This window comes from Hemitrygon akajei, chromosome 9 (assembly GCF_048418815.1).
Source record: "Hemitrygon akajei chromosome 9, sHemAka1.3, whole genome shotgun sequence".
In the NCBI taxonomy this organism is placed as follows: Eukaryota; Metazoa; Chordata; class Chondrichthyes; order Myliobatiformes; family Dasyatidae; genus Hemitrygon; species Hemitrygon akajei.
Window position 1 is genome coordinate 52,826,975 of NC_133132.1, and position 17,017 is coordinate 52,843,991.

A 17,017-nucleotide genomic window follows, 5' to 3' on the forward strand; every position below is an offset into this window, starting at 1 on the left:
TGGTGAAAGTCTTTCAATAATTTTGTTGAGTGACAGGTTCCAGAATCTTTACCCTAAAAAATAGCTATGTATTATACTTCCAAATTAAGATAGTTCTCAACATGGAGATAAACTTGTAGGTAGTCATATTTCTAAACTACTGACCATTACCTTCAAATAATCATTAAATAAAAGGATGAGGTTCATATACTTGTCAGATCTATGAGGACAGAAAGTGTAAATGTTTTAAGAGCAACACGAGGAAATCTGCAGATGCTGGAAATTCAAACAACACACACAAAATGCAGGTGGAACGTAGCAGGCCAGGCAGCATCTATAGGGAGAAGCACTGTCGACGTTATGATTAAAAGTGGATACTGATTAGTTTGGGATTGTTTTGCCTGATGCAGAGGAGGCTGAGTGCTGATAGAGGTGTATCAAAATTTCTGGGGGATAGCGTACATAGTAAAAAATCTTTTTCTTGTGGTAGGCGTGTCTAAGACAAGGAAGAGTACTTTGAAGATGAGAGGTAGTTGATTTAGATGGGATATGTTCTGACATGTGATTGAGAAGCATTTAAGAAATGTCTAGGCAAGTACATAGAAATGTCTAGGCAAGGCATAGAAGAGTTAATGAAGGCAAATGGGATTAATGTAAATGGATAGTGGTTTGAAGTACTTGTTTTGTGCTGAACAACTCTATGGCCCTATTGCGACGTGAATGCAGTATTTTGTGCTTGTTGTTTTATTTAGTAGTTTATTGTCTCTGCCAGGAATCCACCTGCAGACTTTAAAGTCAACTTGCATTGCTTTCACTTTCTGAACTTGCTGCATCAGTATTGATTGTAATGCAACTATATATAGATAGTTACTACCCAGTGCAGCTGCACAAATTAAAAAATTCTTGGTTTTCAGTGTGAACCTCCTTGTACTTAAAGTACAAACAAGAGAAAAGCTGCAGATGCGGGAAATCCAAGCCACACGCACAAAGTGCTGGAGGAACTCAGCAGGCCAGACAGCATCTGTGGAAAAAAGTACAGTCGACATTTCAGGCCAAAACCCTTCGGCAGCCTCGGCCCGAAACGTCAACTGTACTTTTACCATAGATGCTTCTTGACCTGCTGAGTTCCTCCAGCATTTTGTGTGTGTTGCTTGTACCCAAGTAATTTTGTTAAATAATGAAAGAACATTTACTGAATCTGTTCTTCCAGTGATTGACTAAAATATAACAGTAAGATGTCATTCTCTTCTCTGTTAGCTCAATGAAATGCCAATATTAACCTAATAAATTAATTCCCAGCTGTGGAGGGAATTAATAGGTCCAACATTTCTTGTCTATTCCTGGTTCTCTTGATTTTTTTTTGAATTCTTTTCCTGGCCGTTATTTCAGCCTTGACCAGACTGTTTGCAGCCACATCTCAGATCTTCAATCCCATTTTGTGCTCTGACTGCAGATCCTCTCTGACAAAGATCAAATTGTTTGCCTTGATCTTTACCTCAGCTCATCAGCTGTTCAATGACTTGCCTTTGCCTCTAATGTATTTAGGTATTCCCATGTGGTCTTGGCTGATCTGATAACCACCACCTTTTGTAACTTAAGCTTGTTCACAATTCTTCTGTCACTCCTAATTTGCTTAAAGAACCTGATTTCTGGACCTGTAATACCAAAACACTAAATTCTCACTTTCATGTTAAAGACCTAACCTCCTTGAACTCAATTTTCAGCATCTTGCTTTTACTTTCTTTAATATGCTTGGTTATTAGCCTTGCTTCAAGATCCATGTTATTAAGATTTTAACAACCCTATTTGCAATACAGGCTCAATGTCTGTGAAGTGCTTTTAAATGATTTTCTATTTGAAAATCTTATAATAAAGCCAGTATTCTGGTGATGAATGTCATGAGTAGGGCTTGATTATAAAATGAATTAATTTGAACAGCCTGCTCATGCACTCTGCAGTTTGCACACGAATACCGGTGACCCTCATATAACAGCAGTACCGGTAACAAAAATTCATCTTCAAAGAATCCACAAATCACTGACAAAAAAAAAATCTGAGACATGGAATAAAAAAATTTGCCGTTACAAAAATAATGTGGAAAAAGATGTTAATAAAAGCAAACCTGAAGTTAGTGAACAATTTTCATAGAGATCATTAAACTTGTCATAATACATTATGCTCTGCTTTAGATTTCCTTGAAAGTTACTATATGCAACATTTTTGCATGGTCCAAAATATAATTGTGTCCACTTCCTCAAATAAGATGTAGATAAAAGCCCAATAAGCTTGAATGATGGTAGAACAAGTATCAACTCTCCACAAAGCATTCTTTATTAATTAATTTGACAGTTTGTAGTAAAGAGAGGGGTGAAGTTAAGTTGCCCTGGTTGCATTTCATGTTTGTAACATAAGAATTTAAGGGGAGAAAATAGTTTCTGGTAGAGAAGTAGCAATTAATGACAATAATTTGCCAACATTTTCTAAGAACTACTTCTATAAAATATAAGTGCAATGATTTGTAAGAACTACTTTTGTTGGTTTTCTTCTGCCAGGTATCAATATGCACTGTGTGAAGGATGAGCACACAGCCATTAATATGAATTTGCATTATCTGGACAATGGCACGGTGATGCTCAATTTCATTTACCAGAAGGAACTATTCTTTATACCCCTCTGCTTTGCACTTAAGGTGAGATGGAATATAGTACCGGTTTTGGGTTAGGATTAAAAATGGGCTGACAGTTTTATAGGGATGCAACCGCATTAAGTTTGGTAGACCAGGGTATGATTTATATAATGTAAGAATATCAACAAGGCCTTCTGATTCTTCAACTGAATGTGTTGGCACTGTATCAAATCAGCATGATATTGTAGACAATATATAAATGTGACATTATCTCTCATTCTTCTGAACTCCAGAGAATGTCATTCTAGTCTGCTTAATCTTCTATCGTAAGACCAGCTCATATGATCACTCTGGTGAACCTTCTGTCTTGGGTGTTTTTTGTTGAGGTAGGGTGAGATGAACTATATACTAGATCCTTACCATGATCAATCTACAGGCAGTAAATCAAACAGAGCCCATGCATTCAATTAAAGGAAATTAATCCTCAGACAAACCTTATTTGTGGCATTTATGGTAATATATTATAAAATATTATTGAAGCTGCAAATCCTTTTAGCCAGTCATTTGTAATAATAGAAGGATCTTTATCTTTTCTTAGACCAGTTCTATCTTTGCTTTCTTTTCCAGTTCTTCATTTGGATCGATAACTTGACTCTTCTGTGCACTTGTCAGTCAAGTGTAACTATTTGCATTTGTTTCTTTTTTTTATTTCATTCTGAGTTTAATGTAGATTTTCCTGTTTTCTTTTTGCAGGGGTTAGTTGACTTCACAGATTTCCAGATTTATCAGGAGCTGATTAAAGGAAAAGAAAATAACTCTTTCTTCAAGAGTTGCGTGGCACAGATGTTGAGAGTTGTGATGTCAGAGGGGTGCACCATGAAGAAGCAGGTCTTGAATTACCTGGGGCAGAGATTCCGTGTGAAGCTTTTCCTCCCAGAGTGGTATACAAACGAGCAAGCTGCAGAATTCCTGTTAGAGTAAGTGGAATTATTTAAAATTCAAGATCGCTCAATGTCATTTCCTGTATACAAGTATAAGGAAAACAAGATTGTTACTCTGGATCCAATGCAGCACAAAACACCCCCACAAAAAATAAAAGAAACAATAAATATAAATACATAAGATAGCTTATATACATTGATTGTTTGTCCATAAAGTGATGCTAGGCTGCACACAACGTGACTGACAGAAAATAAAATGGAGGTAGAGTTAGTGGGTGGAGGTGTTGGTCAGTCTTACTGCTTGGGGAAAGCAACTGTTTTTGAGTTCTGGAGGTCCTGGCGTGGATGCTATGTAGCATCCTCCCTGATTGGAGTGGGGCAGACAGTCTATGAGTAGGGTGTGTAGGATCTTTCCGGTGCCTTTTCGGGCACCTTTCTGTATATACGTACTTTGTCTTGTTGACATTAAGAAAGAGGTTAATTGCCAGGCCCTGAGCTCTTCCATCTCCTGTTTGTAGGCTGCCTCATCATCGGTGATGAGCCCCACCACTATTAGGTCATCAGTGGACTTGATGATGTGATTGATCGGGTGTTTCGCCGTGCCATCGTGTAGCGTGTACAGCGCACAGCCCTGCATGGCACCAGTGTTGGAGATGATGGGTTGGGCATCCTGACTATCTGAGGTCTATTTATTAGGAAGTCCAACACCCAGTTACACAGGGTTGTATTTAGACTGAGGAGTAGGAGTTTGTTGTGGGACAACAGTGATGAATGCCGAATTGAAATCCAGAAACTGCATTCCAGCTTAAATGTCTTTGTTTTCTAGGTTTGTCAGGGCCAGGTCAATGACAGATGCTATGAGTGATTCTGTCAGTAAGCATTTTGGTGAGTGTCCAACGTGGCAGGAATGGAGTTTATGATATGTGCCATTATCAGCCATTCAAAGCCCAGAGACATCAGTGTCTCTGGGCGGTTGTCATTTAGTTCTGAAAGTGTAGATTTCTTTGGTACAGGGATGATCATGGCTGATCTGAAGTATCTGGGAACAGCAGCCTGAATGAGCGAAGTGGTTACATAAGTCTTTATTTCTGCGTGACCAGAGCTGGAGAAAGACAATGGAGTGAAACAGATGCCTGGGTAACAGATCCAAATAAATGATGCCAGCTTCACAAGGTTAAAAGGAAGTTGGATGAGAGGTACTAGCTGTTGGCTGTCTTGTTTCTTCTGACTGCTACAGTGTGTGTATTTTAAAGTGTGAATGTCTTTTTAGCTGTTTTCTGTTTTCGATCTGGATGGCTATCTTTGAAGATCCTGATATATTCATAGTACATCTTGGAATTCTCCTGTATCTTACTTGCCAAGGATACTTAATTTCCCTTTTCTCCCTCCTAACCGTTAAGTTCCGACCTACACTTCCTCCAGAGATTCATACAATTCCAGTTGCCTATATTGTCATATGCTTCTTTATTTTTCTGATGAAACCTTCAGATTGCAAGACATCTTTGTTTTAATTCAAAGATTCAAAGTACATTTATTATCAAAGTATGTATGCAGTATACAGCCCTGAGATTCATCTTCCCACAGACAGCCATGAAACAAAGAAAACGATGGAACCCGTTCAAAGAAAAACATCTAACCCACATGTTAAAAAAAAATCACGGAAACAGCATAAAAAAAGGAGTGAAAGGTGTAGAATACAAAAAAAACAACTCACAAAGTCAGCACATGTTCAGTTTAGCTCAGTTCAGTTCAATATTTTAACTTCAAGCCGCAGAGCCAGTCCACCCTGATCAAAACCATGCAAAATAGCAACAAAGAAAGGAGAGGCCAGACACCAGAAACCCATCATAACGTGAACTACAAAGTCCAATCCACAAACTGCGTCATTGAAACCTTGCACAGGACCCGCACTCCAACACCATCCTCCGGCAATCATATTAAAAGAGTAACTTGCGCTGTTTTACATTCACATACTGTACTTTCTCTACCTCTCTGAGATCCTGATGAGGGATAAAGTGTTGTTCTCACCAGAGGGTTTTCTTTGTTTGTGGGTTGTTGGCAAAGCTACCATTCTTGATTTCCTTCTTATGAAGTCAACTTCTAAGCCATTTGAAGAATGCAGCCAAAAGTTGACCTTAAATCGAGAGCAGATACTTAATCAGCTGGTGGTTGTCCTTCTTCCTGAAATATGATCTCCCTTCAGTCACAGTGCATAGAGCTCTCAACCTCATTTCCCCTCTTTCCCACATTTGCTCTTGCTCCTTTTTTGCCAGGACACGGATAGAGTCTCATTAGTGTTCACCTTTCGTCACCGGTTTCCCCATTGAACACGTTATCCTTGGCAATCTCTGCCAGCTCCCACCACTAGTCCCCTTTCTGTATTTTGCATGGACCACTCAATTCATTACTCCCTAGTCCATCCTATCAACCCCACCTATCGCTTACTGACCTATGGCATCTTCCCGTACAATTCTTCATTCACTTCTTCCCTTACCACCATTCAAGGGCTCATCCAGGTGAAGCAATGTTTCATTTGCTCTTTTATTATTGTGCTTCATATGAGATAAACAACTTGGGATGTTTGCACCAGAGAAGACTTTATGCTTCACAGTCTACGCTCTTTCTGACCTCTCTGTGTAGCCTTTTCCATTGCCATGGTGAAGCCCAGTGTAAACTGGAACAACATCTTCATTCTAGCCACTTTGCCTTCATCTGGAATGAACATTGAACTTTCCAGCTTCATGTGAACTGCTCTCTCAATGTTTCCCATTCTCTTGCTCTATTTCTGTAAGATGCCTTGCTAACGGTCAGTGCTCGTGCTCCATTTCACCTGATCTAGCTTCACAAATCTCCATGTTTTGTTTCAGTCTTACGCCTCTCTTCCTCCCAGCTCTTTTGTGGCGTAAACTTGCCACTCTTGCTCCAGTTCTGAAGAAGCGTCACTGAGCTGAAACATTGGCTAGTTTCTCTTCCCATACATGCTGTTTGATTGGTTGAGTTCTTCCAAGATTTTTGACTTTGTTACAGATTCCATCATTTTTAATTTTATAATTTCTAATCTTTTTTTTAGTTTGAGTTAGTTGAAGGAGTAAGTCCCTTAAGCTTACTGATGGTGCTTTGATTGACAGTTTAGTATTGCACGTAACTTCAGATAATCTACTGAAGATGTTTGCACCAGTGGAAATGAGATGTTATTGTCATATTTAAGACCACATCAGTTATTTGCAAAATGGTTTGCCCAAAAGCCACCTATTCCATTATAGAAAAGAAATCCATGAATGAAGAATATGGGCTGTCTTGGGTTTAGAAGACTGTGTATGCCTGCAGGTGGGATGGAGGAATGGGGGCTGGTTTTACTGTTGTTTTGTTGTTGCTTCTTGTCATGGATGTTGTTCTGCCAGTCACTGTAGGCATGCTATCTTGGTGCCGGATGTGTGGCGAGAGTGACAGGCTGCTCCCTGCACACCCTTGAATGAGCTGGTTGGTAATGCAAACAAGACATTTCACTGTATGCTTCGATGTACACGTGACAAATAAACTTGAATCTTGGATGGCTTGATAAATTGATACAAAAAAAACAAAATTGTTGTAAGTTCTTCCTGATCTGAGAGATGCAATCATTAATTTAAAGCTCAGTGTAAAAAGTCAGTATTTATTCTTGTTGTTGGAACATCTGGATCCATAATGTTTGAGCCTTTAAGCAACACTATGTGACTCTCTTTCTGACGCTCCAAGGCCTCTCCACTATCCTCAAAGCAGGTCAGTGTTATGAGTGATTACTTCCATCTGCTTGAAGGAATGCTGTGACAGGGCACCACATCAATTGGTCTATCCCAGTGTTTCCAACCTTTTTTTTTAGCCCAATGCCCCTCCCAAGCACAGTATATTTTTCGGCACCCCGTAGTGTAAAATATGTCTACCAAGTGCTAACATGAGAAAAATTATTCTGCTTTAAATTTTTATTTGTCTTTAAACCTAGCTTACGCAGTACCTGTGCGCTGTTCAGCAGCTTCCGATATCAATATGATCCTTGAGCTTGATTGTTTTTAGCAAGAGTTGAAAAATCTGGTTCAAGTTGTGACAGCAAAAGCCTAAAGTCCCCAAGTGTAACAATGCCCAAGTGGTTTCTGTGTTTTTTTTTGTGATTATGGTTCACTGCACCAAAGCCTCTTTCAACAAGGTAGGAGGATAGAAATGCAATGAAGAGCAGTTTGGCTCTTCTCCAAAGACCAGGAAACATTGTATGACAGTGTAGTCACCCATATACTACAAATGCTGTCACTTTTGAAAAGTATTTTTGCTTCTTCATCATTCTGAATTTTGATAATTTTTTTACTTGCAAGCTCTCTTGCTTTTCTTTCACCTTGTAAAGAAATGGGTTAATTACCCTGTCAGGAATTTCCAGATTGTTCAAATCCTTGAATCAATTCTGAAAATCCTTCTTCAGTGACTGCAGGTGTAAGCAGTACTCTTGCAAATCACCGTCTGTGAAAGAGAGTGCCATACTTTCCATGCAGGGAAACTGGGAGAACATTCCTCTCCCAATGTTTTGCTTCTGTATTTCAATAAAAGTGGACACTGCACTTTTTGCTTGGATTGAATTGAAATTCTCACCCTGCAGTTTCACAATTAGAATGTCCATTTTGGTTAGGTATGCCACATCTCCTCGTAGAAGTCCAATCTTGTTTCCCAAGCTCTTATCGGCTTTGAGCAAAAATTCAACCACGGTGTCAAAAAGATCAAAGAGACGTTTTAAGCAGCAGCTTTTTGATGGCCAGTGTATTTCAGTGTGAAGAAGCAAGCATTCAAACTCTTCATTGTTACCTTGGCATAGCTGGCGTGTATAATCTATAAAATACTTTGTAGTTATTTGCCCAAGGTGAGGCTATTCCAACAGGGTCTCAAGTATGCAACCTCGAGCATGAAAAGGGCAAAGGTAGCAGATTCGGTGAAACAGCACCACCTACAGGTTCTGCTTCAATCGCACAACCTTTGAAATATATTGCCATTCCTTTACTGTCGCTGTGTCTAAGTCCTTAGTTTCACCACCTGGCATTAGTGATGGTGTGTGTACCTTCAAATGGACTCCAGCAGATCAAGGAAGTGACTCGTCACTATCTTCTCAAGAGAAATTAGGAATAGGCAATATAATGCTTGCTCTGCCTGTCTAGATCTTGAACATGAATTTAAAAAAAGAGAGAAATACTGTTGTTGTTTTGCAAAATGGGAGGCCCTCTGAAGCTATGATACCCATGTCATGATTCAAATGAGCTTTCATTGATCAATCACCCGTCTGCTCAGTAATATACATTGATATGCTATCTAGCAGTATTTCAACCTTGGCAACCCACAGATCTTCAAATGCCTGTAAATCTGCCCTCTTGCATATTGTTTATATTTTAATTGTTCAATGATTGGTTGATGCTGCCTGGACATTGGGCTCTGCCTAGGCATTTTTCTTACGTTGTAAGATTCAAGATTGTTTAATGTCATTTCCAGTAGACACTTGTCAAATAGAACGAAGTAATTATTACTCCAGATCAGAAGCAGCTCAAAAAACACAATAAGATAAAGAACACAATGACAAAAAACAATAAATATAAAGATATAAGATAGCCTATATAATAGGTTGTTCAGTACTGTGTTTAAAAAAAAAAGTCTGAGGCACATGTTAGGGTGCCCAGGACTTTTGCACAGTACTGAGGTAATTTTATGTACCGCATTGTACTGCTGCCACACAAAAAAAATTCATGACGTATGTGAGTGATGTTGAACCTGATTCTGGTATGGTATTCTATTGTGGACTGAGAGTAGGGAGGGGAATCATGCTCAGGAAGAGGGGAAGGGAGAAGGGGGTGACTGGAAAGCACCGGAGAGACATTCTGTAATGATCAATAAACCAATTGTTTGGAATCAAGTGACTTTGCCTGGTGTCTCAGGGCCGGGTGTGACTGCACCCACACCACCCCTCCACCTGGCACTCCTCTGCCACCTGTTCCACACCCCTCATGTGGCACTCTGTGCTCGCTATTCCCAATATCCTGTGCTTCCACCAGGTTTACAACTTGCTCTCTGCTCCACATTGACAAATATAATATTTTGTAAATGTCTTGGGCACTAAAAGCTGTATGTGTACAGTTACAGGTACAAGAGTGTCTGTGTATCAGGTGACTGACAGGAAGTGATAACGTAATGGTCGTGGGGTGTTGTGAAATAGAACTGTAAAATAAATGTAATGTAACTTTGCTACAGTGAATGCATACTGTATAGAAGATTACGCTCTGCCTGTTTACCCACAGTCACTGCCTGTGTATACACTTGAAGTCCAATGTGGAGAAGTTTTATCTGCTCTGCTTGATGACCCGGAAGTTGTTCTCATTCGCCAAGGGTGAATGTCAGGAAGAGAATCCAGACAGTTTAATAAATCATGAAGTATTGACTCCTGGCCAGCTCTATCTGATGTTTTTGAAGGTTAGTGACTAGGAATGGCTTGGAATATGTATATTATTTGCATTCTCTACTTAGAGTCATTACTAATGTAGCTAACAATATTTTTCCTGATTTTAATTTTTGAGTTTGTGAAATGTTTAATTCTGAGTGGAAAGAAACAAAGCATGACAATTGAGTTAATTGATAGATTTCCTTCATGATCTAGCTGTAAATGTTGTATTTTTTTTTGCTGGCGGTTTGATGTTTATCTTTTTTTTCTATGACGCACGGCTCCGGGGTTGAACACCCAATGGGTTTGTTTCACTTTCTTTTCCTTTAGTAGGGTTTTTTCTTTTTTTTTTCTTTTTGTCACAAAAATGTTTTCGATCTTTTAATATGAATGTCTTTTTTTCTTTGAGACATTGTAAGTGATGTTTACTTCGATGTACTCTTGATAATTTTGGATTGATAATAAAAAGATTTGAAAAGAAAGCATGACAATTGAAGACATGCTGTCGATTTCCTCACTGACTGCCTCATTTTCACCATGGATGTCCAATCCCTGTACACTATCAAGAAGGCCTTGAAAACCTCTGCTTCTTTCTTAGTAAAAGAACCTACCAGTTCACTTCCACCACCACCTTCCTCTGTCTGGCTGAACTGGTCCTCACCCTCAACAGTTTTTCCTTCAACTCCTCACACTTTCTCCAGACTCGAGGAATAGCCATGGGCACCTGCATTGGCCCCAGTTATGTCTGCCTCTTCATTAGCTTTGTCCTTATTCAAAACCTTACCCGTAATGTTCTCAAACTTTTCCTGGGCTACACTGATGACTGCATGGACGTTTCATGCACCTATGCTAAGCCCGTTAATTTCTTCAACTTTGCCTCCAACTTCCACCCTGCTGCTAAATTCACTTGATGCGTTTCTGACACCTCTCTCCCCTTTCTTGACTTCTCTGTTTCCATCTCTGGAGACAAACTGTCTACTGACATCTTTTATAAACCTACCAATTCCAATGGTTGCCTTGACTAAACCTCTTCCCTCCCTGTCTCCTGTAAAAATGTTATTCTCTTTTCCCAGTTCCTTCATTTCTGCTGTATTTCTTCCCAGGGTGAGGCTTTCTTTTCCAGTACACCAGAGATGCCCTCCTCCTTCAAAGAACGGAGTTTCCCTTCCTCCACCGTTGATGCTGCCCTCACCCGCCTCTCCTCCATTTCCCGAATATCTGCGCTCACTCCATCTTCCCGCTACCTTAACAGTGAAAGAGTTCCTCTTGTCCTACCAGCCTGCAAGCCTTTGCATCCAACACATCATTCTCCACAGCTTCTGCCATCTGCAAAGGAATGCTACTTCAAACATATAGTTACCTCCCCCCACCTCCAATTTCTGCAGGGATTCTCCCTCTGGTGGTTCCCTTGTCCGCTTGTGCCTTCCCAGTAATCTTCCTCCTGGCACTTATCCCTGATACTGGTCTAAGTGCTACACCCTCCCATTCACCTCCATTCAGACCCCAAACAGTTCTTCCAGGTGAGGCAACACTTCACCTGCAAATCTGCTGGGGTCATCTATTGTGTCCATTTCTCCCAGTGCCTCCTGTACGTTGGTGAGACCTGTTGTAACTTGGGGGACTACTTAATCTAGCACCTCCACTCCCATCTACCAAAAGTGGAACTTCCCGGTAGCTGAACATTTAAATTCCAATTCCCATTTTGACGTGTTGGTCCTTGGCTTCCTCTTATGCCACCCACAGGGTGAAGGAAGAACACCTTGTATTCCATCTGGGTAGCCTCCAACTGTCTGGCATGAATATTGATTTCTTCTTCTGGTAAAACAAATTCCCTCCCTCCCCCACCCCCCTTGCCCTCTCCTCTTCTGTTCACCATTCTGGCCTCTTACCTCTTTCATCTCCCTATCATCTCTTTCTGGGTTCCCCCCTCCTTCCCGTTTTCCTAAGGTCCACTCTCCTCTCCTATTGGATTCCTTCCTCTCCAGCCCTTTACCTTTCCTACACACCTGGGTTCACCTATCACCTTCCAGCTAATCTCCTCCCCCCCCCCCCCCTCCCCACCTCTTTATTCTGGTGCCTTCACCTTTTCTTTCCAGTCCTGAAGTAGTGTCTCAGCCCGGAACATCAATGGTTTATTCATTTAAATAGATGCTGTTTGACCTGCCAAGTTCCTCCAGCATTTTGTGTGTGTTGCAGAATTTCTCGTGTTTATGATCACGTGCCTTTTTTAGTTTGGTCATAGAGTATGAAGCATTGGGCTGATTTGGTGATACTTGCTTCTGAGTCAGCAAGTGATAATACAAACAAAGATGCACAATGCCTATAGCAGACTTCAACAGATCAGGATGTACTCGCATAGAGAGAAAACTTGAGCCAATATCCACAGAATTTGATATTGAGTCCAAAAGGCCGCAGCATTCCTGACTAGGAGCTGATGCGCTGTCTCTCAAACTAGTATTGGGTTTCATTGTGGAGGAAGTGACAGAAAGACAGGTCAGAGTTGAATGGAGAATTAGTGAGAATCGGCAAAAGCATCTAGTCGCCCCTGTGCAAAGAGGTCACCCAACTGCATTTGGCTCTGCCAGTGTAGAGGACACCATTGTTTGAACACCAAATGCAGTACACATGTCAGAAGGGGTCCAAGTAAATCACTGCTTCATTTGGAAAGACCATTTGGGTCTCTGGATGTGGAGAAGGGAAGAAGTAAAACGCATCTTTTATGGTTATGTCAAATAGACTGGGGAAGAGATGCAGAGGGAATGAAATCTATGAAATGCTGAAAGGCGAGGTGAGAGAGATGCGGGATCTTGTTGGGACTGGCAGAAATGCAGAGCTGCTAGGATGGAAGGCAAGCACCAATGAAATTATCCTTGTTCCGCAGTATTGTGCTGTTTGTATGTATGAGCAGCAGGTTATTCTGTTTTAGTTGTGTTACGTACCCTGTAACTGGGTCACTTACCAGCAAAGATAGAGAGGTCCGTTGAAGTCTGATGGTACTATTTTTAACAGTATTTATTGATAAAAATACACAAAAATAATAGCAATGCAAACATACAGATAATATATGTCGTCAATACTAAATCTAAAAGCGCGAGTATAATAATAATCAATAAGAAATAGCTCTATCGTTGTCTAGGGGATAATGTATTGTCCGATGGAAATATAAAAGTCACTCAAGTTCATTCAAGCTGCAGGCTGCAGCCTTTGGTTGGAGTCAAGAGAGAGTGTTTAAAACTTGCCCATTCCCTTTATGATGTTTAGCTAAAGCCGTTCTTCCGTGGGAAGGCCCACCAATTCCGAGGCAAATGGAAAAGGACGCACGTGGGCTTTCCACCGGCTTTCGCTATTACGCTGTTACAGGATTTCTAGCGTTTCTTCTGGTGCGTCTGAAGGGGCTGTTCCCCAGACCCTCTTTTATCCTGACTCACAGGGTCTCGATGTCAATCAGGGTGGAGGGATGCCTCCCCTCAACCAGCCCACTTTTGGTCATTCCCTGAGGGCTTCAAATAAATAGCACAGTACTCAATACACAATTCCGTCTGCAAGAGACAATGGCCGTTTCCCTTGGCTTTGTATCGCTGAGGGCCAGGACATTCCAAACCTCTCTCTCTCATTTCCTGGGTCTCCTGACCTGACTTAATAGCGATCTTGCGATTCTCAAAAAGGAGGGGGCACAGTGTAACAGTTGAAAGTGGAGTTGGGCTAGATAATCAGGTGAATTCACTGAATCATAATACTGGCTCTTTAATGTGTGTTTGAGTAAGGTGGGGCATGTCCAACAGATAGTGTCAGTCATAGTACTAGCCACTTCATTTGAATGACTTCCTCAATACTACACTGATCTCATATTCCGGGTAAACTAATAAACAAAACCTAAAAGCTGAAACCTTTTTCAGTAACATATTGGCCAGTAAATTGACACTCCTTGCTGATGTGTTTGAATATTGTCACATTTATCCTTTCGTTGACCTTCATGACTTGCCTTTAATGGAAGCATAGCATCAGTACTTCCCATGGGAGTTATATATACGGCACTAGGCAGCCAAGTTTGGAAAAAAATCCACCAGAATTACTTTTTTAACTATTCAATTAAACTTCCATATTTTTTCACATGCTACTTTTTTTTTCTAAATTTTATTTAATTAAATTTTTAAATGATTACAAGTGAAGAAAAAAGGATATGTGACCCTTCCCCCCTCCCCTTAATCCCTCCCCCCTAACTTCCCTATATAAAAAAAATTAAGAAAGAAAGAAAAGAAAGAAAGAAAGAGTGCCTGGTTGTTGGAAGGTCTCCACATGCTCCATGGAGTTCTTAATAACTTTAGTATATGTATTTATTTCTTTCCCCAAGTAGCCATTAATTTTCTCTTCAGAGCACCTATATATTTAATCCTGTCTTTTGTAAATAAGGGCCCCAGATTTTCAAAAATGTTTCATATTTATCTCTTAAGTTATAAGTAATTTTTTCTAATGGAATACAGCCATAGATTTCTTTTTTCCAACAATCTATACTTAAATATGTATCTGATTTCCAAGTAATTGCAATAGCCTTTTTGGCTACAGCCAGCGCAATTTTTATAAATTCTTTCTGATATTTATTAAGTTTGAGTTTTGGTTTTGTCCCTTCAATATCACCTAGTAAAAGTAATATTGGATTATGAGGAAGTTTTATTCCCGTAATTTGTTCCAATAAAAGTCTTAAATTTGTCCAAAAAGGTTGAATTTTAGAGCAAGACCATGTAGAATGTAAAAATGTACCAGTTTCTTGGTTACATCGGAAACACTGATCAGATAAACTTGGATTTAATTTATTTATTTTTTGTGGTGTAATATATAATTGATGTAAAAAATTATATTGCACTAATCTTAACCGAACATTTATTGTATTTGTCATACTGTCAAGACACAGTCTTGACCAATTTGTTTCTTCAATTTTAATATTCAAATCACTTTCCCATTTTTGTCTTGACTTATGGACTCCTTGTTTAGTTGCCTGGTTTTGAATCAAATTATACATACAAGATATAAATTTTTTAATATTTCCTTTTTGAATTAAAATTTCTATTTCTTTAGATTTCGGCAATAACATTGTTTGACCTAGTTTTTCTCTTATATAAGCCCTTAATTGAAAGTAACAAAATAAAGTGTTATTTGATATTTTATATTTATTCTTTAGTTGATCAAATGACATTAATATACCTCCTTCAAAACAATCTCCTATATATTTAATCCCTTGTTGAAACCAATTATATAAAAGTTGATTGTCCATTGTAAAAGGAATAAGTCTATTTTGAATTAAAGATCTCTTTGCTAATAAAGATTTTTTTGTCTCATCATCAACATTTATCTTATTCCATAAATCAATCAAATGTTTTAATATAGGAGATTCTTTCTTTTCCCGTATCCATTTAGATTCCCATTTATATATAAAATCTTCTGGTACGTTTTCTCCTATTTTGTCCAGTTCTATTCTAATCCATGCCGGTTTATCTTTCTCAAAAAAAGATGCAATAAATCTAAGTTGATTTGCTTTATAATAGTTCTTAAAATTTGGAAGTTGTAACCCTCCTAGATCAAATTTCCATGTCAATTTTTCCAACGATATTCTTGACATCTTACCTTTCCAAAGAAACTTCCTCACATATTTATTTATCTCTTGAAAAAACTTCTGGGGTAATTGTATTGGTAATGATTGAAATAAATATTGTAGTCTAGGGAATATATTCATTTTTATAGTATTTACTCTACCTACTAATGTTATTGGTAATGCCATCCATTTATCAAGATCCTCCTGAATTTTTTTTAAAAGTGGTAAATAGTTTAATTTATATAAGTTTTTTGTGTCATTATCAATTCTTATACCTAAATATTTTATACCATTTGCCGGCCATCTAAATTGAGTTATTAATCGACATTGACTATAGTCTCCATTAGTAAGAGGTAAAATTTCGCTTTTATCCCAATTTACTTTATAACCTGATATTTTCCCATATTCTTCTAGTCTATAAGATAATTTACCCAATGAGTGTAATGGATCTGTTAAATAAAGTAGAACATCATCAGCAAATAAATTAATCTTATATTCTTCCTGATTAACTCTAAAACCCTTAATATCTGGATCCATTCTAATTAATTCAGCTAATGGCTCTATTGCCAACACAAACAAAGCAGGTGATAATGGACAACCTTGCCTAGTTGATCTTGTTAACTGAAATGGTGTCGAAATTTGACCATTCGTCACTACTTTAGCTTTGGGATTAGTATTCAAGGTATTAATCCATCTTATAAATGGTGTTCCTAATCCATATTTTTCCAATACCTTGAATAAAAAATCCCATTCCAATCTATCAAACGCTTTTTCTGCATCTAAAGCAACTGCCACACTCATTTCCTCCCTCTTTTGCGCTAAATGGATTATACTAATTAATCGGGTTACATTATCTGCCGATTGTCTATTTTTGATAAATCCTGTTTGATCCATATGCACTAATTTTGGTAAACATTTAGATAATCTATTAGATAAGATTTTTGCTATTATTTTATAATCAGTATTTAATAAAGAAATAGGTCTATATGATGCTGGTTTTAGAAGATCTCTATCTTTTTTTGGCAACACTATTAAAACAGCTGTTGAAAAAGATTCTGGAAGTCTATGTGTTCTTTCCGCTTGATGTATTAACTCCATAAAAGGAGAAATTAATAAATCTTTAAACTTTTTATAAAATTCAGGCGGAAAACCATCTTCTCCTGGGGATTTATTACTTTGAAGTGATCCTAGAGCTTCTTCAACTTCCTTCATTGTAAAAGGCATACCTAATCCCTTCTGTTCTTCCATATCTAATTTTGGAAGAGTTATTTGTGCTAAAAATCTTTCTATCTTAGCATCATCGTTTTTTGATTCTGATTTATACAACTCAGAATAAAAGTTCTTAAAAGCCTCATTAATTTCTAGAGGCTTATAAGTAACCTTATTCACTTTTGTTCGGATTGCATTTATTGTTTTGGAAACCTGATCTGTTTTTAATTGCCATG

At 38.6% G+C, this 17,017-nt stretch overlaps 1 protein-coding gene across 3 annotated transcripts in view; it reads left to right on the forward strand.

Annotated features, from left to right (window-relative positions):
• polr1b (RNA polymerase I subunit B) overlaps positions 1-17,017 on the forward strand; it is a 59,639-nt gene that overhangs the window by 7,330 nt on the left and 35,292 nt on the right. For all 3 annotated transcript variants that reach the window (XM_073055994.1, XM_073055995.1, XM_073055993.1), the window contains exons 5-7: positions 2,532-2,668; positions 3,359-3,582; positions 9,846-10,017. In XM_073055994.1, the coding sequence (XP_072912095.1) occupies positions 2,532-2,668; positions 3,359-3,582; positions 9,846-10,017 (533 nt within the window). The remainder of the gene's footprint in view (positions 1-2,531; positions 2,669-3,358; positions 3,583-9,845; positions 10,018-17,017) is intronic.